Source organism: Gobius niger (genome assembly GCF_951799975.1).
Source record: "Gobius niger genome assembly, chromosome: 20".
NCBI lineage: Eukaryota > Metazoa > Chordata > Actinopteri > Gobiiformes > Gobiidae > Gobius > Gobius niger.
Genome location: NC_136871.1, coordinates 19,704,842 through 19,731,923, shown reverse-complemented (window position 1 = coordinate 19,731,923; position 27,082 = coordinate 19,704,842). Strand labels below are relative to the sequence as shown.

Below are 27,082 nucleotides of genomic sequence, written 5' to 3'. Positions count from 1 at the left end.
TTAATCTGACAGTTCAATTAACCTCGGTGTTAATCACAAGAAGCAACGTTCCATTTAAGTGGAATTTGCTGAAATATCTCCACGGCTACACACCCCCATAGAGAGCTGTCGCAATAACGGAAAGCCGGCTGCTGTTCAGATGCTAAGATAAGCTCAGCCAGACTCTCCTGCGCCTCTTTAGGAATTATCTGTTTGGACAAGACTCTTCACCAGAACAACCTCAAAATGGAGCTTTGTGTGATCTGCCATTATCCTAGCAGGTAGGCAGCAGAGTCGATAAGCACTCGGGAACAAAAAGAAGCTTTACTGTCCTCCTGTGCAGCTACTGCTGCTAGAAAAGACAGATGAGACAAAAGAAGCCCATTTGGTTTAACTCTGAAATTCTGTTTTCAAGCCCTGGCTGAATGGCTTCGTCCCCACAGTAGGAGATTCAGGCAATGCTCGTAGAGGTCCAAATCAGTGTTTCCCAACCAGGGGTACGGGGACCCCAAGGGGTGTGCGAGCACTTAGCAACGGGTACTTGGAGGGTATTTCAGATCTAAAAAGAAGGTGAGGTCTTTCAACATTACTTAAAAATAAAAGTTATTTTCAATAATAAATTGCAGTATTGTATTTAAGAGTGTTTTTGCTTAATTTTTTCAATTCGATTGCGATTACCCTTGCAATCCTGGTGTGCAGGGGGGGACGCAGTAAAAGGGGGATGTTAATGAAGTGCTGTCACACGTAGGCTGTGGCTTTGAGGCAGCAGTCTGGATTCTTCCCACGTCCCGGGTCTGTTTGCAGTAGGGAAGCTGTGATGTGCTGCAGTGAGTTGCTTAGGGCCAGACAGGAGGGGTCTGCTCAGTACAGGGGGCCCCCGCTGTGGCTCCACTCGCACACCAGCAGTGCCCAGGCAGAGAGCGCGCCCATATACCAGGGTTTGTGTTTCGCAATGCCGAGTGTTAATGTGAGTACTGATATGATGGAGATTAAAAGTTATTTAGTTATAAAAAATAATAGGTAAATATCCATTTTTGGAATATGTGTTCTGTCCCCCTGCTTCCTTGGTGCTGTCTGACAGATTTGGGCACCCACTGTGCACCTGTCACCCCCAGCCCAGAGCAGCACTGCAGGTCCAGCCACCCGCCTCCGAGGCCCAGTCTCAATTAGATCGCTATCACACGACCAGGATTGCCTTTTTCCCTACAGGAGATTTCTCTCTTTCACTTGACATTGTTATTTATTTTTTACTTATCCAAACTTTTTGAAGTTTAAATCCAGTCTTTGCTATAGTTTGGTAAAGTGTTTGATCTTCAGGATTACACACCCTGTTGCGGAAGACCTCCTTTTCAGACAGTTGCTAATGACATTGTCACAGAGCCGCCGTAAATAGGGTGTCCCATAAAAGAGAGGAATTTCGGGGGACTCTCTTGTAAGCATGACATCTGGCTGCACCAAACATCTGAGTAAGCAGATTGGCCCCGCCGGCCTGGTGTGACAGCCGACGAGGAAGCCTGGGGATGTGGGAGAAGTGATGTGCACAGTTCCTCCTGCTCAAGCTGTCACTTTAGCTTGGCTTGGCACAGTCAGACTCTCCCTGGCTCTGAAGCACTGGCCCTCTGCTCTGCCTGCTACTGCCCCGCCGGCACCGAGCCAAACCTTTCATGGGAGAGGTTGATCATCACTCTCGCTGCCTTTCTTCCTCTCCTTCAGACTGTCTGAAGCAGGCCCATGCATCTCAGTCAAGCTCGTTCTGTCCTCCTGTGACTCTTATGTAAGGCGCAGAGCAGGAACCTTATGATGTGCCATTATTTACTGCTCCCATGCTGAAGCTAATCATACGCTCGCTCCTTGACATCTTGTCTAAGTGGGCAATTTAATCATTAAATCATTCATACACAGCAGTGGATCGTAGACAAATGCTATATGCTCTTTCTTTGTGTATTCATATTTTACTAATATTTCTGATGAGAAGCATTGATTTATTTTGTTTGCGGTTATTATAAAAATTATTTCTCTCAGCTAGCTCTGAATCACCAATATCAACTATTAAAAAAAAAGTAAAATTAAATTTAGGTTCACTGAGTGCATATGTTTTATTAGAATACTACAATACTAACTGTGACATTAGGCGTCATGCCAGGCTTTATTATAGCAGTCTTGTGGCATCAAAGCTCTGAAAAATGTGGAATACAATGGAGTTTGCAACTTCAGTGCCTCTCGTGTAAAGATATTCGGTATGTGTGCATAAGATCCCAGCCTGTATTTGATCTGCTACTCACTTGTCTGGCCTGCCAGGCACCTGCAAGCGCAAGCGGCATTTGTTAGCGCACTGGATCTGCTCTTCTTTGATGCGAATAAGTCTCTGCAGAGCCAGACACCAGTCCTGGGCCACTGTGGTGTTCAAATTCTGTAAGGGCAAAAATAAAGACAGTTGAAAACTTTCTATCAAAGGCCACCGAGCGAGGATATTAGCATACCATTTGTGACTGAACAGAAAGCTTGGTGTTTGCCTCATATAAACAGTTGCCATAGATGTGTCAGTACTGTATTTATATTGCAATGGCACACGCTAAATAAGGTTTACATGAATGATCCAAAACTAATTGTGCTGCAGTACAAAGCCCAAACCACATTGATTTAACATTTTAATAAAAAACTAAATAAAAACAATAATATTAAAAAAACTAAAAAAAACTAAACTAAAAAAGTTCCTGGACAGTTAGTCTCTGTTTTCATTTTGCCGGTTCAGGCTTAAGCATATAAATCTAGAAAGACATAAAGCATAAAATGTTTGTGCAGTCTTTCATTCGTCCAGGAATTCCATTTTTTTAGAGTTTTAAATGTGGTTAACTGGATTGGCTAAAAAGCCAAGGACGTTGAAACATTTTTCAAAAGAAAGCCTATTTAATTGAGCTGCAATTTTAGTTGATTACACTGTTGCAATGAAAATTATACACACGTTTTTTTTTTGTAACTTTAACCCATAAAGTTCCCATTCCTGTTTTATTTTACTTTATTAATTGTACCCCTTACATACAATTGTTGATCTACCAAAAACAATTTCATCTAATTGTACAAAAAAATCTAATAAATAAATAAATGTTACTTAAAGGGACTATACAGAGTTTAAAAATGTTAAAATTAAGTATTTTCCTCCCCCTACATGTTTCAACAATGTCCTATGTCCAATGTCTAGGTGTAGAATGAGCCCAGGCATGTTCACCACAACTGCCTCTAAAATCCTGCACTGTCACTCAAAAAGGTGTTAATTTGGGTCTGAAGTGCCGTCGTGCAGAAGCTTATTATAGAAGGTGTAGTTAAACGTATGACCTGAGGGGGCAGTAGTGAGTATAAAATGGCTAACTTGCATCTAGCCCCTAACATTGGACTTGTAGTATTTCCATTTCTTTCAAATAACATATAACAAGGGTGAACAAATAATAAGCACATCCTCAACTGCTGTGGAGGACATAGAGTTCTTTGGGCGCCGCCATTATACCAAGAGCCTCTTTAGTGATTTGTACACTTTGCCACTTCTGTTATGCAGTGCATATTCATGTGAATGGGTAAACTACTGAGAAGTGCCCTAATTTGAACACCATAGGAAGCTTTTAGCTGGTTTTCCTGCATCTATTTCACTTTTGTACACTATCACAGGGAAGATTGCAGGAAGTTGTTTTTACCCAATATGTGAAATATAATGCAATGTGACAGTAGAGCCTGCTGTTTTACTTTAAAGCTACAGACTTTGTGGTAAAGGATAAAAAATTAAAATATATATATATATATATATATATCTATGTTTGGTTCATTCTTAGCACTTTCAAGAGTTACTTCTTTTCCTTTTGGCTTCTAGTGAATCTTCATTACACAGTGTTAGCTAATTACTTTTTGGCACTGTGTACTCCCTGACAGCAAAAACACAATGTGGCCATTTAATTTTTCCTTTTGATTCCTGCTGTTTTAAATTGACAAAGAAGCTTGTATGACACACCATGAATTATTGAGATTTGACTATTTTCACATTGTAAAATAACAGGAAAAAGCAGAATCCACTCCAATATGCAACACCATGAGTGAATATTATAATAGGAAGGTAATGGAGTGCAATGCGCTGTGTACCTGGTAGGTGCCCTGCAGTGTCCCGACCAGAAGCGTAACTTCCTCAACAACAGAGAGGTCGTGCTGAAGTTCCTGGAGCTCCTGGTAAAGGCGCGGTGGTCCCAGGAGAGCCCTCCCTGAGAAACACAAGCAGACACACTGCATAATCTAATGCAAATATCTATGATAATGCAAACAAGAAAAAAATATATTGTAAAAGAGTGAGATTTACATTTTTGGAATCAGAATTATTTGACTTTTTTATTATACCTTGGCACCTCTACTGCTTAAGTTCCCGACATACTGATAATAATTACACTGCTCAAAAAGTTCAGCTAGAAAAGAAACATCTCTATTGCCAAAAGTCATGCTCCACAAATAATCAATCCTCATTTTTGGCTTAGGTACAGTGAGTGCATTTATAAAAGCAGCACTATTATTTGATGACCTTTCACGGGCCAAAAGAATGCAGGTGTCTCATTAGAGGTAAAAATTCAGCATTGATTTGAGGTCGTTACTTCCAAGGCGCCCCCCTCTCTCTCTCTCTTACTGTCGTGAATCGATCGCAGTGTCTCTAGGAGCGAGCTACCCTTGTCCCACCTCTCCTGGCCTGTATCTACCAGGCAGACGAGTCCACGAGAACAGCCTAATTAAATTCTGCAGGCAGATTTTGCTCCCGAGATGTCCCGTACTGTCACCGCAGCCACATACTAATCCCGCACAAGAGCTGCGTTGTAGACATGCAAAGTCGGGCAAGCACCTCTAAGGGCACCTACTACATTTACGAATAAATTGAGCGAATAAAGCTGTAAGTGTAAAAAAAAAAAAAATTGGACTAGCTGGGGCTGTTCTGAGTGTTCTATTGTGGCTCGAACGGTTTAATGGGATCGCAGACGGGGAGCGCCCAATGGCATATGTCATCTGGGCACAAAAAAAAACAATGTCTAAATATAAACAGGCCCTAAGACAAATATATCTTTATGGACACAAACGGCACGGCCACTTTGCAGGTGTTGTGGAGTTTCTCTGGGGTATGCTGTTGGCTACGGCCTGAGAGGTGAATGTGCTGAGTTGTAATCCAGCGTAATCCCGTTGGTTAGGCAGGATATGGTTTTCACACTTGGACACGGATATCTGCCGGGAACCTCCAGGCACATAGCTCACCAGGTTTTAGGAGGACAGAGCCCACAGGGGTCGCCACTTTATCGGGAGTAAGACAGTACGGTAGATTTAGTTTTTAATAGCTGTCTTACAAGTAATGGCATTAATAGGCTGTGCTCATGTGATTTCATAACATTCTCGAGATTATAATTGGAGATACATGCAGAAACAAAAAAAAATGGTGTCTTCTGTCTGTACAAACCCACTAAAGTATCAAAAGTACAAGTAAAAGTGACTGTGATTATTCAGTCATTCAGTCGTGATCATTGTGATTTGAAAGACCTTGATTTTGTTGGACGTTTTCTGTAATCACTCTCTATATCTACATCCCCACATCCTAAATTGCAGATTTTTTTTAAAGCAGAACTAAGTACTTAAGTACTTATAAGCGCCACTGCAGGTGTCGTAGCATGTTGCGTTTTTATTTTACTCATTAATTGTCCGTGATCGAGATCGGGTGAGGAGCTCAGTTACCCGAGAGGAGCTCGGAGTAGAGTCGCTGATCCTTCACGTCGAAAGGAGCCAGCTGAGGTGGCTAGGGCATCTGTTCCGGATGCCTCCTGGTCGCCTCCCGCGGGAGGTGTTCCAGGCATGTCCTAGTGGGACAAGGCCTCGTGGAAGACCCAGGACACGGTGGTGGGACTATGTCTCCGAGCTGGCCTGGTGTCGCCTCGGGGTCCCCCCAGAACAGCTGGAGGAGGTGTGCGTGGATCGGGAAGTCTGGGCATCTCTGCTGAGACTGCTGCCCCCGCGACCCGGCCCCGGATAAAGCGGAAGAAAATGGATGGATGGATGGAATTTTCCGTGAGAGTAAATACTATGCTAACAGAAAAGGGAGAGAGGTATATTGAACATTGTGCCACCACAACTAAATTACACAATTAAGATCATTTTTGTCACTCAAACTTAAATACTGTTTAGGTGGTGCTAGCCCGCCGTTAGCTTTGCCCCTGAGCAGGCAAAGTTGCAAGTGTGTTTTTTTGGCCAGAGACACCAGGGGGAGAAAGACCCCCCCAATCATCCCATTAACACTTGTATTACCCCCAGAGGGACTACAAAAAGCACTTATTAAGGTAAATAGTTAATTAGTGCTGCTTTAAGTGCATGGTATTTATGGGAAAATGTAACAAAATAGATGAAGTGAAAATGTATTTCTTTATCACTTAGAAAGCCAGATTCAAAAATAAACTAAGACTCACACTAGGAGAACATTGGAGCAATCCAATTTTGTAGTAGGCTGATGGTGAGGAAGATTTAAACCCCCAAAAGGTGAAACTGATAAAAGGCTCTACAGAAATGATCAATTGTAATGTGTCACGTTTGGTAAAAAATGCAGCGCTCTCCTTGGAGTGGAACATTTGCCATTCGAAGGAGGGGTAAGAGACAGCTGCGCCAAGAGCTAACCTTAAATGCTCTCAAAAACCTTAGCACAGAGTTGTGTGTGAGTATACATCTTTTCAGAACAACAAGGAAAACTTCATTCAGTCAGACTCTATACCAGCAGCTGCTAGCAGAGCATGACACAAGGAGCTCTCGAGAAGAAGCCATTAATATTTAACGCTGGGAGCTGCAACTTTAAAAAGCCGGTTCCATTACATCCTGATAAGGCTTTGTATCTCCCCTTCCCCATGGAACATTTATCAGGGATCTCGCCATTGCTGTGTATACGCTGGAGTATCTGCGGCGGGGGCAGCGGTGGGGGAGGGCTAGTGTTTCAGCCACAGATTCCTATCTATTCCTCGTTGTTCCCTAATTGGGCCCTGCGAAAAAGAAAGAGCGGGAATAATCTGCGCAGATTGATGACTCCACTCCCGACGTGTTTGTGGTCTATCAGAGAGTGAAATGAGACTGTTGGGGATGCCGTTGCAGTCGCGTCCAAGATAAAACACCCTAGGCAGATGGGAACAAGTGACCGTCATCGCGATCCTCCTCACACGCACGTCCTCAATCAGACTGACATGCGGCAGAGGATGCGCCTTCAGCCCCTCGAGCGGGGCACTTGGGAAGAGGAGACAGATTAGCCTTGCTGAGTCAGAGCCGGCGAATGAAAGTGATGAGATTAACTAGGAGGATGACATGTGGGCGAGGATCAGTGGATGCTGTTTTGTTTGTTTACCTGAGGAGCACGTAGCGCTGGGCGGGCGTTTGGCGCCACTCTGCTGTAAAGTGAAGGAGTCTTTGCTTTGAGAACCCTCCTGCCCCACTTCGACGACTTGCACTTGCTGTAATGGGGCACTCCACTTCATAGTGTACTTGGGGCCAATTGGGACCAAGCTGCTGATATCGGGAGGCCCCCTGGTGGAGATAAACATGAGAAGAGGGATTATAATTTAATTACTCTGTTAAGTCTCATTTTCATTAAATTGTTTCTCAGGGCTTGGTACTGCAAGTATTTTGCTGTTAAAATTGTAAACAAGTACATTTTGGCATCAATGTCATGGTTTAGCTTCTTATTCCACAGATCTGGGCGAGCTTTAGGTCCTGTTTCGCACATTAAATGGCACTTGGATTCCCTTTTTTTTTTTCCCAGAATGCCGCTTGTTGTAAAAAGTAATGACCAAAAATGTGGTCTAAAATCTGTGTAACACCCGTGTTCCCGACCAAATCATACTGCTCTTTGTGAGGAGTTCATTGATATTCATGTATTCCTGTAATCACGCAGACAATCAACATTGTGATTGGTTTGTCAAGACCGTGGAGGGCAGACAAAGTCAACTTTAGTACACTCCACTTGAATGAGACGTTGAGGGATAATTTACTGTGACGCCTGAATGAGAGGGCTTTAGGCAACATCTCTGACAGGAGCTCTGCAAAATCTACGTAATCCTTTCCCTGTTTACTGCTGCTAAGGGAGTGGGGAGGGCTAGATGTGATCAATGGTGCTGTCACAGAAGATAAATTGGAAAGAAACCCAAAAATGTTTTATGTCAGTAATCTAGGGCTGCTGTAGCTGTAGTTAGGCATTCTACCATTTGTTTAAGGCTGATAAAGCTCCTGCGACTCCTGATAGTGCCCAAAACCCCTTGCAGCTATTTCTCTTTACGATGAATTTGCCAAAATATCCTTGTAATACCTAGGGCATCACATTAAAGCTCTGTGCCACCTAATAGCAATAGCAAAAACAGTAGCAAAGCAGACTCTGACTCCATCTCCAACTTTAACTAGACATTCGCCAATAACTAGCAGGGTAATTTGAATACAAGGACATTCGACTTGACAAGTGGGACTTACTTGACATTTATGTTGGCGCAGATGAGAACGTCATCAAAAAGGAAGACCTTTCTCTCCTTTGACTTGAGGACTTGTCCCCGCTCACCATACACCGTCTCAATAAGGGTTTCACAAAGAACCAGTGACCCCTGTTTGGAGTTCAGTTGCTAAAGAGGACAGAGAAATCAGATCAAAGACTGGAGAGAAATAGCAGCACAAAGGGCCAGTCCCTGGAGTTCAGGGCCTGGGGACTCGGCTGGAGGAACTCATGTCTCAGTGAGGATTAATAGCATAATCAGACACTCAAGGTCAGTTCATTTACAGATACAGCGTGTTAACTGTAGGCCCTGATAACAAAAAAAAATAAATGTAAAACTTTTTGATCTTTTCCAAATCTTTAACATTCAAACAAAATGACATTCAAAATATCAGCACGGTTTACACCTGGACATACACATTTTCTTTCCCCCTTCATATTGTGTAAAGCAAACACTCATAGCACTGGCTCCAACTCCATAAACAGCCCCTACATTCGCTCCTTTCAAGAGATGCGGCTAAAAGAAGCCAATAACAAATGCAATTTATGCTTTGTTGGCGTGGCTAGGTATTCCAGCAGTCCATATGTTTGGCATGAGCAAACATGCTTTTTATCACTTTGCTCTCACGTCTTTTATGACTGCTTGAATCAATACTTTCAATTTAATGCACGCGCCATCAATCTAAATCCAGGCTTATCACAATTTAAGTGAAGCCTTTTGAATGCCAAGCACAGCAGGTCAAGATATGATCATGATATGGCCACACTTTTATGCTTGTGTTAAATATTCTTGTAGACCGCTCTAATGCGTCAACATATTTCACTCTAAAGGAAAGTCCTATCTACAGTATCTGCAATCCACAGCTGAGTTTGGCCGTAGTTTGCACTGAGCACAAAATGTCTCCATGTTCAAACTTGGACCATCTTTTCTAGCCACACAAAATGGTACAGCTCCCTAAAGAGGTGAGTTGCTTTTGAGCTTACCCTACACGCACTTAAAGCGTCAATAGGAACGAAGGGCATTTCACACTACAATGTGCAACGGTATGTGTGTGCCTTTGTGCAGGCTATTCTCACTCACATTGTTATCTGGCCTATTTCACCAACTTAGGATTCTTTGGGACAAAAAATGAATATTTCATTGGATGGTTATGGGGATAATAGAGGCGGCTGTTTGCTATTGGAATTCTGCAGTGTCACCGCAGCAAATGGAATCCTGTGTGGAGCTGTGGAGATTGGCCGAATCAGCTCATCTCCAAGAAAGCGAGGCCTGATCCAGAGAAATAAAGAGAGGATAGGAAGCGGAGAGATTCAGTCACACCACAGCAGCAGAATAAGAGTGTATAATTGAAGTGAAAAGTAAGCAACCAATTTTACAAGGGGCGCTATGGGAGGTGATGTGGAGATGGAGCGGCAGTGCGACCGGCTGAAAGAGACAGCACTCTTGCAGATTCCAATTAAATGTCTCATTTACCCCCTAATTCTTCTTATTCAAATCTGCATTTGTTCACATTTGCAGTGGCAGAAATGTAATTTATGTGTGTTAATGGAGAAGCTATGCTCGTGCTGTTCTATTAATAATGTTTAGGTTTGATAAGATGAATTCTTTAAAAAGGACAGGGCTTTTTTCAATATAAAGAACCCTGCTGAAATAAATATGCAGGAGTTGATACGAGCCAGTGCTCTACAAGTTTAATTTAAAGGTGTGTTATTGTCGTCTGATAACAGGCACAGGGCAGTATTGCTGTGCTCAGACTGTGCATATGTACCAATGTGCAGTCACCTTACTAAGCAGTCGATCGCCAACGCTGCGGGCGAGCTGTTGAGTCTCTGCAATCTGGTCTGCCACACGCTTCTGCTCATTCAATTTCTCTGCCAGCATCTCCAGCTCTGTCAGAGCCAGCTGCAGCGGAAGGCGATCCACGTGGCCCTTCGGTGTGTTCTTCAGCATGTCCTAGCAACAGTGACGCATTTACTTTTTGAAAACTAGACTTAAGAACAATACAATAAGGCATTCAGTGAAGCTTAGGACAGTGATTCTCAGCAGGTGGGTCGGGACACAAACGTGGGTCGTGGAACCATTTTAAGTGGGTCACGAGGGGTGAGCTTTTGCCAGGGAACATTTTTTCTACACAAACACATTTTTTGTCTTGAAAAAAAGTTCATTTTCCCTAACTCCCTAAGTATTTTTGTGCTTAAATTAAACAAAAACATAAAGTTTCACTTTAAATTAGGTAACCAAAGCACTCGGAGGAAACCTACACAGGCACGGGGAGAACATGCAAACTTCACACAGAAAGAAAAAAAAAATCCTTTTGCATATTTTACACTGTATGAATAGCTTTCATTCAAGAGCAAGTCACACTGAATCAAACCTTGCCTCTAAGTAATGTACAAACAGATGAAGTTTACTTTTTGAAGTGCTCAGTTTAGGCAAGAAGAAAATGTCTGATACACATTCATAACTTATCTTTTGAATTCATGGATAATCAATGCCCAGTGAGGGATGAAATGAGTTCCTGCTTTGTGAAGCTCAAATCCAAAACCTTTGCCCAGAATAGAGAGTGACGTAAAGAAATGGAGGGAGCAAGCCTCTTTGGTGAACGCCCAGTCTATGTTTACTATGGGTTCATCACTTAGGATGATGTTAAAGTCACAATGGATTGAATGTCTCAGTTGGCTTGCATTTGTATTGATGCAGAGTACACGCTCTTGAATCTTTAATTTGTGGTGTTCTGTATTGGATGAAACTGCCTGGGTTGATTTACTTTAAGAATGAAAAACAACATATTTCACCTGCAGCAGTAAGATAAACTGCGGAAACCTTTGAATTGGTTTGACCATCAAGCCGTACAGAGTTATTCGGTCAACGCTGGATGCCTGCTTTTTCTGTGGGGAAAATAAACACATAGAGTGGTTAGGTTCTTCCTGTTTATTTGCAATGCACCTTTGATGACCTGCACTCCCCTATCAGACTAAAGATTAGGCCCAGTGTGCATGTTAAAAGAGACAATAGTTATGTCACTCATGTAGGTGATGATTAGAAGGGTTGGACACATGTTGGTAGCAGTAAAATATATTTATTTTGTTTTAATAAATGAAACAGATTTTCTCTAAAAACAATCCATGAAAACACTGTGTCTCGAGGAGAAGCCTCTCCACATGTCTGTCTTGTTAGGCCTGTTAAATTAAACTCAAAGACACCCAAACCTGTGGCACCAGTGCTGCGTGAGGCCGCACAAAACATTTCACCAGATTGCTCTTTGATCACAGCAGCATGACCAGTGTAACCTCATGTGATTAAGAGCCTGTGTGTAATAGACAGAACCAAGTTGGGCCACTGTCAATGTTAAAGGTGGTCATACATACCATCACAGACATCTCAGGCAGTCAACTGAAAACCATGAGCTGTCAGAGACTACTCACTCAGCAACACAAGGTCACTGCTGCTTCCAGACAGGATTAAAACTATCTTTTAACAGGTAAATCTTCAGACTGTATTCATTTTTCTCCAAGTGTTTATCTTTTTGACTTTTTGAAATCATTAATGACATGATAAATATTCTCTGTGTTTTCTACTGAGCAGAAATAATTAAAACACTCGAAGGCTGAACCCAGATAATATGTTTTACTTCTGAATACTTACTTACATACTTGAATTGAAATAGGGCAGTGCTTGACTATTCAGACAGTGTCGGTGTGTGCGTGTTTAGATTGACACGAATGAACAAAAGGAGTAAGCAAGATCTAAGGAAATTGCCCTTGACTACAGAATACACTTATCACAACGCTCAGAGCATCTGTCTGCAGTGCAGGAGCATGATGAAAATCTATGAAAATTGTCATATTCTTGCTGTCAAATGTCACAGAGGGAGAAGAGAGTCATTTCAGTAGGTACATGCAAATACAGAGAAGACATGTGTAACAAGGGGTAATACACAATGGTCGGATCTGGTTCTGTGAAAAAAAACAATTAAAGCTAAAAAATTCAGCTCATCCACATGCACATATGATGGTTACACAGAGAGCTGCTGATCGCAGGCCAATTTTCACGCTAAATTACAGGTTAAAACTCACCTTTAGAAACTCCAGGAAAGCAGGCTTGGACAGGCACGCCTTTTTAATCAGAGCCATAGCATTGGTGAAATTGTTCACATAATCACTGTACACATCCAGAACCATAGACTTGGAAAACTGTGGAGAACAGAAACAAGCAAATAAAACTAAATGTGCAACAACAGCTTTACAATGAAACAGCTTAGTGCCCTGCCATGTTTTATTCCAGCGCCTTTGCCTTCACACACAGATTCATGTAATTTTCCCCGACGTCTGAAAATGCCTCGCTAACCATCCTGTTTCGTGGTCGAGGCAAAGGTAATTTCAGGGAAAAGAGTGCCTGAAAAATGGCCAGTTAGTAAAGCGCTTAAAAAGTGGCTTGTTTACCATCAAAGTCTCCTTCACGGGCCATTTAAGAGGTTAGGCAAAGAAAAACAGGGTGACTGTGTTTGAGGGGGCAGGGAGAGGAAGCAATGGGTTTTCTCTCTGTTTTAAGACCATATTAATCAAAGGACAGCAAAATGGCTACTGGGGAACTGAGGTGCTTTGAACTGACTTATAATTACTTACATTAGCAACTTGATTTAGTGACAGATTGGAGATCTTGGTAACGCTTCTAATTCATGGATATCAAGCACGATACTCTTATCATAAAGCGTAACCAATGTATTGATTTATGAACATTACCATTCAGATTCAGTCTGCAAAAAAAAAAAAGAAAAAATGTAAATAATACTCTACCGATGAGCCAGCAAACGCATTGTCCTGATACATTTTTAATTCAACAGCAGAAATTCACTCAATTAAGTCTCCAACAAGCACCTAATGGGCGATTTGATTACACCTGCTTTCTAAATCAAGGAAATGCGAGGCTTAGTTTAAAATCTTGCTTTGGAGACAGACTTAAAGGAGTGAAAAACAAAGAAAGCAAATAATCAATTGTACCGACAAGATGCAGCTTTGATTACACCACACAAGCCCATAGAATTACAAACGGAGAACAGATGTACTGCAAGAAACAGGAACTTTTCCATCGAATTGCTGGCTTTTTGAGGCAACCAGAAAAAAACCAAACAAACAAAAAGAACAGGCAGACCTTGTTTTGGTGTAGACAAATAGGACATACTGTTTGCCTTGTAGTATCATCTCCTGCATTTAACTTTCGACTGCACAACTATAATCAGCCTAATAAACCTGAGTAACTGAACCTAATTTACTTTTCCCCCTCAGGAGAAACAATTTTTAATAGCCTTAAACAGGTTGAAGTAGTTATTGCTTATTAATCCCTAAAAGCAATATATATATAATGCTGCAAATTTGTATTTGTATCATTCCACTAAACAGGAATTCTGAAAGTTTGGGATATTTAATGTAAATGGACACAACTTTTGTGCAGAAATGGGTGTTCTTTTGATGGACAATATCAAACTGGTAAAGAAACAGGGAAATACTTAAAGCAGTACTGAGTAACTCATCCCCCTAGAGGCCATAAGCACCACTGCAGGTGTCGGAGCATGCTACGTTTTTTACTTATTGTCAGTGAGAGTAAATACTACGCTGACAGAAAAGACAAAGGGAGAGTGGGATATTGTACATCCAGTTACACAATGGAGATCATTTTTTGTGGCGCAAGCCCGCATTTAGCTTTGCCCGTTAGCCTTTTAGCTTCTTCTTCGTGATTCTATTAGTGTGTATTGGTGGCACGTACCCCGGAGGCAGCGAAGTTGCAAGTGTGGTTTTCTGGCCAGAGACACCAGGGGGAGATAAAAGACCCCCCATTCATCCCATCAACACCTGATTTACCCCCAGAGGGACTACGAAAAGGATTTATTAAGGTTAGCAAGTTACTTAGTACTGCTTTAAGGTTAAGGTTAGGCAAATGGTTTGGGTTAGGTTTATTTACAGTTATATAATGAAATGACAGTTTAAATTGGATTTGTCAAATAACTATCCATTTGTTTTGTCTCTCAAACCACTACCAAGTGCAAAAAATGTACAAAAAACATGTTGGTCTGTTCATGGTTACTTGGCATAAGGAGATGGTTAAATAGTGAAGAGAGTTTGATTCTATAGACACTGCGTTTCACAAAACCTGCAAATGAATGTGTTTTGGGACACTTTTTTTGTTGCATTGTTGACAAATTCATTAAAATGGTCACTTCAGATTAGCCTCAAACTGTCTCATGACGTCAGTGAGAAGAGGTTTAAAGCCCTTTTTGTGTTGACTGTTCTAAAACTGCTGTTTTAATTGAGGAAGGGAGGGAGCACTGGCGCGTTTCCACTCATGGGAGTCTTCATCTGCTGTTTTAATTGTTTGTGTAATTGTTTTGCTTAGAAACAAAAAAACACAGTGAGCATTCACAATGACAACAACAAAAATAAAAATGAACAACTATAATTTAAATAAGAAAATGTGTTATGACACTACAAACAATTCTACAGTTTGGGATGGAATGTTATAAATTGAACCCGCCATTTTAGGGGAACTTTCCTACATTTCAAGGCGTGGGAACCCAAGGTGCTGAGTGCGCTGCAGCGTTTTGTAAAAAAGCAAAGAAAAGACACTTCATAAGCTGCTGGGTCACTGCTGGTAAAGTCACCAAACACACTGTGGCATCCAAATTCTTTTAGCTGAACAGTTACTCTACTTAATATTTTTAAAATCTCTATGAGTGTGTTATTATGGAATATCTATTCAGCGGTTTTGACGACATAACCTTGAGCTCAGCACATAATCTGTTTTACTCACCGATGCAACAAATAGGTCTCCAATCTTCTCACTGCTGTCCCATTCGGCCACTCGTGACGTCAGTGCGATTTGAAACATGGAGTGGCACTGTGTGATCTCTCTGACTCTGTAGAAGATGGGCCGGATCTTCCTGGGACTGATGATACGAGGGTCAGCCTCCAACAGCGGCCGGTGATATTCCTGGAAAACAATTGGGGGGGGATTGTTATTGATAATAGGAGCACATATGTTTAAGGTGTTGATATCGAGCAAGGAAACTGTAGTAAAGTAAAAGCAGTAGTAGGAGCTGCAGTCAAAACATTGGGCACTTGAATGGCAAAGCACTCTTACTCTGAATGCACTTATTTGTTTATGTATTTACTTCTTCTGATACCTCTACTTAAACACCATTCAACTGTGAAGGCACATCCATGTATACGCAATTTAATGTAATACTGCCAGCTTTGTATGTGCGCTATGTTACGCTATATTTGTTGTTTACTTCAGAACACAGGGCCAAACACGAGAAAGCTTCCCATCTTTTTTCATCAGCCAAGATAAACAGAAAACATTGGGACAGCACACCTAATAAAATGAATTGGAAAATGTTGTCTGAAGCTGCCATCCCAAGATTCTGCCAGTAAAACTGCAATTGCCAGTAGCATACATGTTCACCACTGGAGGTGTCTTGTTATCATAAAAGCCAGAATAATAATGGCAAAATGCGGCTCCCAGCAGAGTAACAGAAGCAGGAGAAAACCCGGTGAAAGGGCAGTGATTGATTCTTCAGTCGGCACACATGGGGATATTTGCATAGCCTACAGACATGAGTTGACAGGCTCTTTGTGGGAAGCAGGCAAGTAAACATGGCGTCTTTACATCTGAGCATGTTCAAGCATAGATAATATTACTTTAGTGCCGGAAACACAAAGATGAAAACAGTGTTAAATGACAGAAATACTCTTTACAAGCTACAGTGGTGGTAATTTTTGTTGACATTTCACAAGTGGATTCTTGCAAATTAAATCACTGACAGAAGGAACATGGACAGCCGGCACAACTGTGCAATCTGCTTGATGGCAATAATAAAAGTAGCAATGCTTAATGTCTAATTATGGCTGTGGCCTTCAGTACTTCAATTACATCTGGAGACGAGACAACTACATTCCCCGCCTCATGGCAATGAGATTCTTGAGTTTTATATTTATTTCGTATTTATCTATCTATTTTCATTGTTAACCAGTGAAGAAGACAAGGAAGTTTAAATGAGCTATTTTTTCTTAACAGTTGCTCGGCACAAAAATAGTTAGAAAAAAAACCCATCATACCCGACATATTAATCATCAGTTTACACACTAATGCAATCAAAATGATTCATTGTTATAATATTATTCATGGAACTATCTCATCGTTTTGAAGAAATAAATGAGAAAAGTAAATGCAAGAAATAAAAAGGTCTATTGATTCTGTGAAACTTTGACCACCTTTGATCATCAAACCTATACTAAGACAACAATTGTATCTTTTAAGCAGGAAATAGACAGCACACAAGGAGAAAAGATCAGAGAAAGGAGGACAGCAGAACATTGAGGTCATGTCAGAATCTCTACAGCAAGAATGCAACCATTCCACAGCATGTCAGTATCGTACAGACTGCTATATTTGAAATATAGTACTATTTACCCCAGTTCAAAAGCATCCCGCACCCCATTTTCTTCTGGCATTGTCTCCTAACCACCTCCTTTACCACCACTGAAATGAGGACAATCTGGCAGGTACGTTTGTGTTTAGACACCTCTGTAATTTGATGGATATCACCACTTCCACCTTCCAGCATTGTTCCTATCAGTATAATTGTCAGCCTATTGCATGTGGCAGGGGAGGTCGACGGGGGCTGAACAGCTCACCTGTGAGATCCTTCGTAGAGACTCGAGGTAACTGCGCTCACTCTGGATGATGGAGCTGAGGATATGGCGCCTGACAACCTGCACAGACAAACAAAACCAGTCAAGAGGCACCACGCTAAGAGGACATGATAAGGTGCCGTTCGTTTTGTTCAGTGCGGTGTGGGTTTGACGGACTACACACAGTAATCATGTGTTTGTCATGGGAAGAGGAGGCTTAAAGTCAGTATGAACACAAGCCAAACGTTCAATTCGAGACAGCGCAGACAAATCTAAAAACAGTTGTTTCGACAGAACGACGGACAAGCTCACAACTAAAGCCGCAAAACACGAGAACCCTTGTTTTGACATATCGATTGATGACTTGGTTTTTTAAATGAACGAGACGCAGAATTAATAAGGAATAAAGGCAACACTTTATAAAAACTACACCTTATTTAGCCTTAATAAATGATGAGTTAACACTTAATTCATCGTGAACAATTAATTAGTCAAGTGGGACTAACACTTAAAAACTACTTAACTACAGTTAATGACTAACTCATAATGAATAGTTCTTCACATACTTGACTTATTCATTGTTAAAGAGATATTTCACTTCAAATAAAAGGACTTGATGAATTAAAAATATATATATGTATCTCCAGAAATCAACAACACTAACTAGGAAATGAGGCCCTATGTCAAAAATCCTGAAATATCACTTTAACTAATTAATTGTTCATCATGAATTTAGTGTTAACTCATTTGTTAAGGCTAAATAAGGTGTAGTTATTGTAAAGTGTTGCCGGAATAAAATAGTCCCAAAAAATTTCATAACCCAATGCTGACACTCATTTAGCTTCTGTTGCCATCCCGTGACATCATCTGCATACCCACTATACACATATTTCTGAAACTCGATTCAAAGTTTGTTGGATGCTTGTTTTTTTTTTGGCATCAAGCCTCAAAAGCATAAAAAAAGATTTCATTTTATGTGGAAAAAGGCAATTTAGTAATTTTGTCATCTGTCTCAACTTTTTCAGCTATTCTTAAAATTGGCATTTTTCATATTGTAGTGGTTTCATGTTACAGCTAGCTAATACAATACCATAAGAACCTGAATGTAGTGTAATATGTCCTTTGTGAGCTGCCTGGCAGTGGTGAGTTCACCTGGTGGCTGGTCAGTCCCTCTGGCATTGGGCTCAGTTGTGGAGGAGGATGCTTCACCTCGGACATGGCCACATCCAGATATCCCGCATCGTCTTCCTCCTCTGCTCAAGGTTACAAAGGAAACATTATTGAAAATCACAATGATTTTCAAAAGTGACACAGGCCATTTTTACATGAGAATAGAGAAGCAGCCTTCAGATCTCAATGCAGCAAAAGACTCACTACGGCACACACTTTATTACCTCTAAGATCTAAAAAGAAAAATAGACAGTGTGATTGGAAGAGCAAGATGGATGTGAGGAAGCGTCTTTGCTCAAAATATCTAATAAGAATAAAGCAGATACACAAAGTGTGTTGACAAAAAAGAGCAGAAATTTTTTTTGCCTGCTTTGCACATAGAATCAAAACTTTGTTCTGTAATGTCAAAAGTAATATCTAGTTTTTCGGTGTTCCTGAATTGAAGATAACAGAAACAGCCAGTAAAGACTTCTCTGCACACCAAAAAGAGGGCGCTTTTAATGTGTTACTTTGAAACGTCTTTCAGGTTACACAGCTCACAGTTCGTACAGTCCATACAATATACTTCATCGTTGCTAAAGCGGGTTTGTAAGTTTCAAAATAAATGGAAAAAAAAAAACTTTGAGAGAGAAAAGTCAAAAGCACAACTTAGTGTTAACTTAAAAGTTCGAAAAGAAAGTGTCCCTTTGCAATTCATCAATAAATTAATTATATAAGGCTGCATCAAATAGTTTTGACTTTTATAACATAACAATAATGATAATCTAATAGGAAATAATGCACTGAAGTAACCACAGCTAAACATAAATAGTTAAAATTAATGTTAATGGTATTTCTTGTCTAAAGGTTTTAATCAAGATAATTAAGTACGTGACAGTGACAGCATTTCCTTCATTTTTAGTTTGTATTGCTACCCATGTCAAGTGTCTGTAAGTGCGCTATATAAGTTTGATGTTGTTTTATTATTATATATGACAGATTTAGGTTTTGTTCACTGTTACTTATTGTTACTTATTGAAAAAAATATACACTTTCTACTTTCCAGCTCAAGGCAAGTCTGTCCTATTTCATATACAAGCTGACATAAACATGAAACGCATAAATCCAATCTCAAATACCACACTGCCTATTTCTAGCAATGGCTTAATAACATGCAAATCACTCCTGAGTATTACCAAACTGATCTTTTCTCTGAAGGAAGGAGACTTTCCGCATGACAGCTATTTTGGTCTTCTCAAGTCCATCCTTCGTCCCACTCCTGGCCGCCTTCATGAGCTGCTGAACCTAGTTGAGACAAACAACAGGGAAGCATTAGCACGCGATCAAAGTGCCGTGCTGTGGAGGCTTGACCACCTAGAATGGGCGAGCCGAGATGGATTGAGACACAAGTAGCAGCTCCACAGGCTCATCAAGAATCACACCATCTGCGACTCCCTGCGGGTCGCTGTGTTGCCCCTAATCAGGAAGGCTATACCCGCATATCATGGAGAGATTATGGGAACAGTGTGAGCTCCTCACCATGATAATAGATCGACGTGGGAGAATTTGCTGACCACATATTCCACACTGAGAAACACAAGAGCCAATTCAAATGACTGCACCAAGCCCTAGAAGAGCCCCGGTGTGGTCGTTTTGTTAAATGGCACCACGTGGGTCGAGGAGGTTGTAAATTAAAAGCACACTGGTTTATAAAATTAACACAAGACAGTTAAGTGTAACCACTGTTCATGGTCTGAGTACAGCTGAAACGAAACTGAAAACTAACTGTAAACTCAAAATTAGAATATCATTTTAAAGTGCATTCACTTCTGTTACTGAACTTGAACTGTGAAACTAATATATGATAGGCAACACTTTATTTTACACTAACTTGATACATTGTACCTAACAAAATTTAGTGCAATGTAATCTGCTTTGTAACAATCTGTAATAACTTGTATCTATGTAGTACATACACAATGGAATAACGTGTACTTTGCAGGTACATAATGTAATAAAACATACGACTTGTAGGGTTAGGACTTAAGGTTAGGGTTAGAGTACAGGTCTTATGTCTTATTACATTATGTACCTGCAAAGTACTAATATTCCATTGTGTATCCAACCCTTAGGTACAAGGGTTAGATGCGCACGGTAGCGCAGCGGTTAGCGCCTCCGCTTCACAGCTAGAAGGTCCCGGGTTCGATTCCCACCAAGACGGGGCCTTTCTGTGTGAAGAGATGTTCCCCCCATGCCTGCGTAGGTTTCCTCCGGGTACTCCGGTTTCCCCTACCACTAAAAACATGTGCAATAGGTGAATCCTCCAGCCAGGTGATTCTGACCATCAGCCTGGCTCCACATCATGGAGATAAGTCCCCGGGCGCGGCACTGCCGTCGACCACTGCTCCTTAGGGGTTGCCCCAGCGGCATCGAAGGATGGGTTAAATGCAGAGGACAAATTTCCCTACGGGGACAATAAAGTATACAAACAAAACAACAACAAAAAACATTGTTACAAAGGTGTGCGTATCTATGTTCCACAGGTCCTTTTTTTCCTGAGTGCAATTTTTTTTGGTTGGTACATCAACCAATCTCAAGTCATGCATTTACTTCTAGACCCATTACATGCAAAGTGACACATGTAGCCTTTATTTGTTATCATTTTGATTATTATGACTCACAGCTTGGAAAAAACCTGAAATAAAAATCTCAGAAAATTAGAATATTTTATAAATGGACTGTAAGCCACAACAAACACTTGACATATGTCACTTGGCATGTCATGAGTCTAAATCAGGGGTGTCCAAACTTTTTCACTGAGGGCCACATACGGAAAATTATACAAACAATTGGGCCACACTCAGTAGAGGTCAGATATATAACTTCACCTCTGTTGTAGATTCCAAGGAGAAGTGGTGGGGACCTCCCCCGCAAGATAAAAAAAAAAAAAAAAAAATCTGTTTTCCTGGATTCTGGTGCATTTTAAGCAATAAATAAAAACTATTTTGCCGCTATGAAAAGAATCATTTCTGGTTAATATACACAGGGTAGAGCTTTTATCTACAAGCTAATGTATTAGTGGGAAACCCTGATGCTTTTTAATTGAACATAATAAAAGTAAAAAAAACAAAAAAAAAACAGCCTTCATCACAGCTTTCTATTAATGGATTTTCATTTATTTCATATTAAATTAAAGTAAAAAAAAAAAAAAGAATTCAATTTTATATATTTTTTATTTTGGCCGTGGGCCGCAGTTGGCCCGCGGGTCGTAGTTTGGACACCCCTGGTCTATATCATACACTAGCTTCACATTTTTTAAAGTTGAATTATAGAAATAAATGAACTTTTGTACGATATTCTAATTTTTCGAGTGTCACCTGTAAATCATGAGTTTATTTAATCAGGTCAGATTTGTATCCGGTTCAGTCAAATCAGTACCAAGTAATTCTTGTTACCACTAGTGAACATCTCAATTTTTTGAGTAATGTTAAAACATTGTAAAGCAGTGGCCCTCCAAACATTCACACCAATTCCCACCTCATAAATATTGGCAGCCTCGCTTCCATCAGTATACCCCAGGGCAGCTGGGGCTGCAAATTATGTATAGACAAAATTGCAGATGACCCTACCATCTGAAGAAGTCCAAGTACCACCGGTGGTACATGTGCCACAGTTTGGAAACCACTGCAGTAAAGTATACAGTATGCTACTTTATCTTATCTTATACACTACATAGTGCAATATTTGCTGTGAACGTAATGGGGAGGCTAATGGTATTGGAAAAAAAAAAAACATTTCCTCTAAAAGCCTTTACGACTTAGACTTAGAAGTGTTTTCTTTATGTTGGTTTCTATGAAATAGGGCAAAGAACCATGTATTTAGTTTCCAGTAGCATGCTGCTGAAACAAAACAGAGCGTTCAGGCATAGGAGAGCAACTCAACATAATACAGCAATAAGACCCTGGTTGTATTTTAAAGCTTTTAATATTGCAACAGCAAGGTTGATATTGCATCTCTAGCTTTGACGTTAAACTGTGAGTGTAAGTCAGGTCTGTGTCCAAATACACATAGCTGATCTCTGGAGAAACAGGTTCAATGCCATTTCTCACCATGTCCAAACATGAGCTGCGTTATTACAGCCGAAATATTTGCAACATACATATGGCCCAGCATACCATTGTGAATTAGTGTGGCTCTAGAACCTGGAAGAACTAGAAACAGAATGCCTCGGAGCACAGAGAGCACAATGAAAGCTGGAAAGTATGGCGCACACAGTGAAGAAGCCCTGGAGTCAGCTGAGCATACAACGCAGCAAAACTTCCTTGGGAAACTGACTGGCATACTGTAGCTTCAATCATATCAGGTGCGATACCTTGATGTCATAGTTGCGCTTGCCGGCTAGCCTCGTAGCCAGCTCGCGTTTGGTCCAGGCACAGCGCTCCTTCAGCCGGCGCACATCGGGGGAGAGCTAGGGTGTCAGGTGGGGTCGTGGCGGGGTCACAGGGAAAGGCACAGGTTTCATTTTAGTCACAGAAGCAAAAGGGGGGAAAAAGCAGGGTGAGCAATGAGAGAATAGAACTGAAGGGCAACAAACTACTGCAACATTAGGAATTAATCATGAGCATAGAAAGTAAAAGCGTCGGTCATTTGTAAAAGCGCGGCACGGGGGAGCAGTCAGCTTAAACAAAAACAAACTGTCACTGTTCTCCCAGGCTGTTCAAATTAGGCGATGAACTGAAGTAAAGGGATGGCGTTAGGAACACTTGTTAAAATATTAATTAGCTGTGACTGATTAAAAAAAAGCCATTTTGTGATGAAGGCTGCGTGAGTTCAAACTGTTACTGGCTCAATACTTTAAAAGCTTTATCATTAATTGTTCACACAGCGCAGCAGCAAGGGGCTTTTACTAAGTAACCAGAAGCACAATCACATTTTAAAAAGAGCACATCAGAGATAATGAAACCTTGTCTTGTTTGAGTGTCTGTTTTGTTTGTTTTTGATTATAACGTGAGCACAGCCCATGTCAATGAGATATATGAGATGTAAGTATCGTAGTCGTCGACTAATTTGCATTCATTGGGTGAGTGAAGTGTCTTGCCCAAGGACACAGCAACACTTCACTTCTTCTTTCTAGTAACACTTAACCCATTTACACAAAATCCTATATCTTATATTTGTTGTATTACCAGTATTTCACCAGATTATGTGGTACATTTAGCTGGAAGTATATGTATTAAACTGTTATGTGATCGTGAGTGATTCCGATTGAAAAATGTTTTTGTCCATGCATTAGCTTATGATCAAAATTTCTGCAAGGACCCGTGTGCATTGCAGGGCAGTGGAGCTTGAAGGCAATGCAGCACAATGTGAATGTGCACACAGTGCCATCATGTGGAAGAGCAGTCCTCAGACGCACTGCTGCACCATTCTAATGAACAGCAGACCTGGCACCGAACAAACAATACAGGGGCTGAAGCCTTCCAAACTAGAAAAGCCATTTGTTTACTTTAATCCCACATGAAACCTCATCTAAAGCGAGCCCTGCCAGTTGTCGCAGAACAAAACTAAAGGAGATGAAGTGTTGTATTAGGCACGAGTCCATACAGCAATATTACCTTGCTTCGTGTTGGCAGTTTGCTCTCGTTATCGGACTGTTCATCGTAGCTTTCAAATTCACTGGAGCTCCATCCATTGTCCGCAGCCACTCGCCCGGTGTTACTTTGAACGTCTTCATAGATCATATCTGCTCAACAACACACAGGGTATTGCACATCCATAATTCAGAGCGGGGGCCATCCAAAGAGAAAATTGTCTAAATAAACAAAGTGTTGTAACCTTCTTCTGGAGAGAGGGGCTCCTCATTTGGAACATCATCATAGATCACCTCTGAAATCCCAGCCTCACATGCTGCTGCTGAACACAAAAGCATCAGAGCAAAGCGTCTGGGTTTGTTTTTAAAGAGAAGGCTTTTGGGTGCTTTGTATTTCCCTTTGATACGTAAATAAAGCATTATTTGAAGTTTCTACATAACAAAGGGTACAAAGAATGCATTTGTGATCTGTATACTTCTTACAAACATGACCGGCTATGGTTGGAAATGGCTTGAAAGTGTATATTTTAAGTATGCATTTACAGCTGGTGTTTCCAGGGACGTCTGGCATGTCCTCTGGGCATGTTGCTGTAATGGCTTTGTCCATGTGTCTCGACATGATTGTATTTGGCTTGTTTGAGCTATTGACCCATTCTATCTTCACACACGGCAGGATTTGTCATTAACTGCTTTGAGAGCGTTTCAGCCTAATTTAGCTCAGTGAGCTTTATTGATTTGGTTTTAAACTGTGATTTGTCTGTAACACTTTCTCCTAAGCCCTCAATGACCACAATCGCTGTTTTCAACTAATCTGATTGGAGATGTGTATTCTGTCAAGGATTATTCTGCTGAGTTTAGTCTAAAATTTGAAATAACCTTGGACACGATCCAGCGAAACAACAAAGAGCAACTGTCTTTGCACAAAAGAGGATTAGCTATACAAACGCTCCTTCTATCTTGTTCCCTTTCCTACACTGCTGCATTCAGAATAGATTCAGCTCAAGAAGAAAACAACTGGATTTGGGCTATAAGCTTGACTATCAGCATATCTGCAAAGTGACTGGGCCTCTTGGGAAAACGCTTGTTATTTCAAATGTAGTAAACCCAAACTTCCTCCTGTGTTTTCCCTTTCCACCTTTATCTAACTTTTCTCCAAAGGAATAGAAGCGATGCAATAAAACTCCTTCACAGGTCACACTGACTCTTCAGGCTTATACAAGAATTCATAGGAAAAAAAAAGCATTTTCACATTTATCAGTTTCACCGTACCGTCTTATAGAGAAAAATAAGCTGCGACCAACTTTAATTGTTCTGTGCAATTATAACCAAGGCATTTGGGCACAAATAATGTATGCCTCATTCTCTCTTTTGTCTTTCCTACTGTACATAATACTCATTATTCACACCCAAATGTCAGTGTTCACAATGTCAAAGAAACATACACGTCAATGTAAAAAGATTAAAGACACAAAGGTGGCCGTGCTGTGTTCCCTTACATCTTTCATTCCTATGCCACCTTCAAATAACAGCCGCATTGCTGACTGAGTCAAAATCCAAAAGCAATTTTCCCTCATGGAAATGGTACTCTATTGATCCGCATCCAGAATTAATTGGATTCACGTCATGTCTGTGCAGAAATCAAATCAGCAGCAGAGAAAATGCGCGTGTTAGCCAGGCGTGTGCGCCGCCTACCAACACAAAAAACACTAAATGCGGTGTGTGTTTATGCACTGGGAGAATCCCCGTTTCTGATGCCATGAAATCAATGATACATGTGGGTGTAATATGGTGCTCTCCTCACATTTGATCAAGGTCGCGGGAGGCTGTGTTCGACTTAACAAAATACACATCCAATATTGGCAATGTCATTATAGTGTGGCCCTCGGTTCTGTTTACGCAACTGTGGTGGTAAAATCAGTTTTCTATCAGATTTTCAGCAACCTGTATGCTATAATGAATAGGTAGACTCCAGTCCAGCTCCCCAGGCAACCGTAGGCTTAATCTTTTTGCTCTGAAATTGAACTCTTGATCTACTACAGTATGAGCTGCATGGCTTTTTCTGTCAATACAATTTCATTCCATACCTTCAGAGGCGTCCCCCGAGCTGGAGATTTCCTGGTTGGTTTCTGTACAGTGGTCTTCCGCTTGAGGGAGCTTCACTTCCCCTGGACAAGGCGCTGCACTGGCAGACTCAACATTTGGTGCGGCCCTGAAATGTACCCAAACATTAGCCAATCTGCACTAGAGTAAATGAAGCAAGTTAATTTCAGAGAGAGAGGAAAGGGAGGTTAAATGTCTGGAGGTGGGCCTAAAATAGTTTGCTGTTAGCCAAGCATGCCACTTGTACACTCCCCAAGTCTGACACAAGACACATGGAGGACTGTTAGAAAGAGGATCATGATGGGTAATGTATTATTTACCAAATTAAAAACATGACACAAATCAGAAGTAAAAACGTAAGAAATCTTTAAGTATGACACACTAGCTCCAACAAATACATTCCAGTTTTAAAATGAGCACCAAAAAAGAAGTCTAGTAGTACCAGACAACACACCCACCTATCATGTATTACATTAATGTCTCAAACTTGCTCCTAAAATAATAATGCCCTACATGCAGTTTATTATTATAATTACCACTGCATTTTGAAAATCAGACATGGTAGCAGCATATCAGCGGCTCAAGTACACACTGACTTCACATGGGAACATTCTGCTGATATAGCCATCACATGGAGTGTGTCTAAGCTACTGCTAAAGGATTGTCCTCCCCCACAAGAGTGATAATATGACAGGATGCGGTGTGTAGGAGAGTCCCCGACACACTAATTAAATATGGTCTCCTGTTATAACTTGGTGCGTCTCACAGTGCCAGCAGCAGCGGCAGACGAAAGAGCTGATGATGGACATCTCAAAGACAAACAAGGCAGCCAGCGAAATAATGTGCTCAGAATGTGCAGTGGCGTAGAACCTGGAGGAAAGCAGCCCTTGTTACAAGATTATCTGTATTCAGCGATTGGATGGATGCTTTCAAGAGAAATCTGGCAGGATGCATTGCAGGCATTAAACTGCACTATGTGGACCTATGAATCCATACCCAACTTTTATCTGGTAACCCTCTAGAAACAAAGGGTTTAAGAGTTGTCATCTGAACTAAGTTATTTC

General features: G+C 41.0%; 1 protein-coding gene across 4 annotated transcripts in view; it reads right to left on the bottom strand.

Annotated features, from left to right (window-relative positions):
• The window catches only part of arhgef10la (Rho guanine nucleotide exchange factor (GEF) 10-like a), a 127,523-nt gene that overhangs the window by 78,683 nt on the left and 21,758 nt on the right, over positions 1–27,082 (bottom strand). For 2 of the 4 annotated variants that reach the window (XM_079579081.1, XM_079579083.1), the window contains exons 4-18: positions 26,003–26,127; positions 24,164–24,241; positions 23,944–24,071; positions 22,701–22,796; positions 19,525–19,633; positions 18,332–18,432; positions 17,183–17,260; positions 15,297–15,476; positions 12,569–12,685; positions 11,288–11,380; positions 10,275–10,445; positions 8,476–8,621; positions 7,361–7,539; positions 4,105–4,220; positions 2,262–2,389 (exon numbers count right to left, since the gene is read on the bottom strand). In XM_079579081.1, the coding sequence (XP_079435207.1) occupies positions 2,262–2,389; positions 4,105–4,220; positions 7,361–7,539; positions 8,476–8,621; positions 10,275–10,445; positions 11,288–11,380; positions 12,569–12,685; positions 15,297–15,476; positions 17,183–17,260; positions 18,332–18,432; positions 19,525–19,633; positions 22,701–22,796; positions 23,944–24,071; positions 24,164–24,241; positions 26,003–26,127 (1,845 nt within the window). The remainder of the gene's footprint in view (positions 1–2,261; positions 2,390–4,104; positions 4,221–7,360; positions 7,540–8,475; positions 8,622–10,274; positions 10,446–11,287; positions 11,381–12,568; positions 12,686–15,296; positions 15,477–17,182; positions 17,261–18,331; positions 18,433–19,524; positions 19,634–22,700; positions 22,797–23,943; positions 24,072–24,163; positions 24,242–26,002; positions 26,128–27,082) is intronic. The other 2 variants (XM_079579082.1, XM_079579084.1) reach the window with 2 other exon arrangements.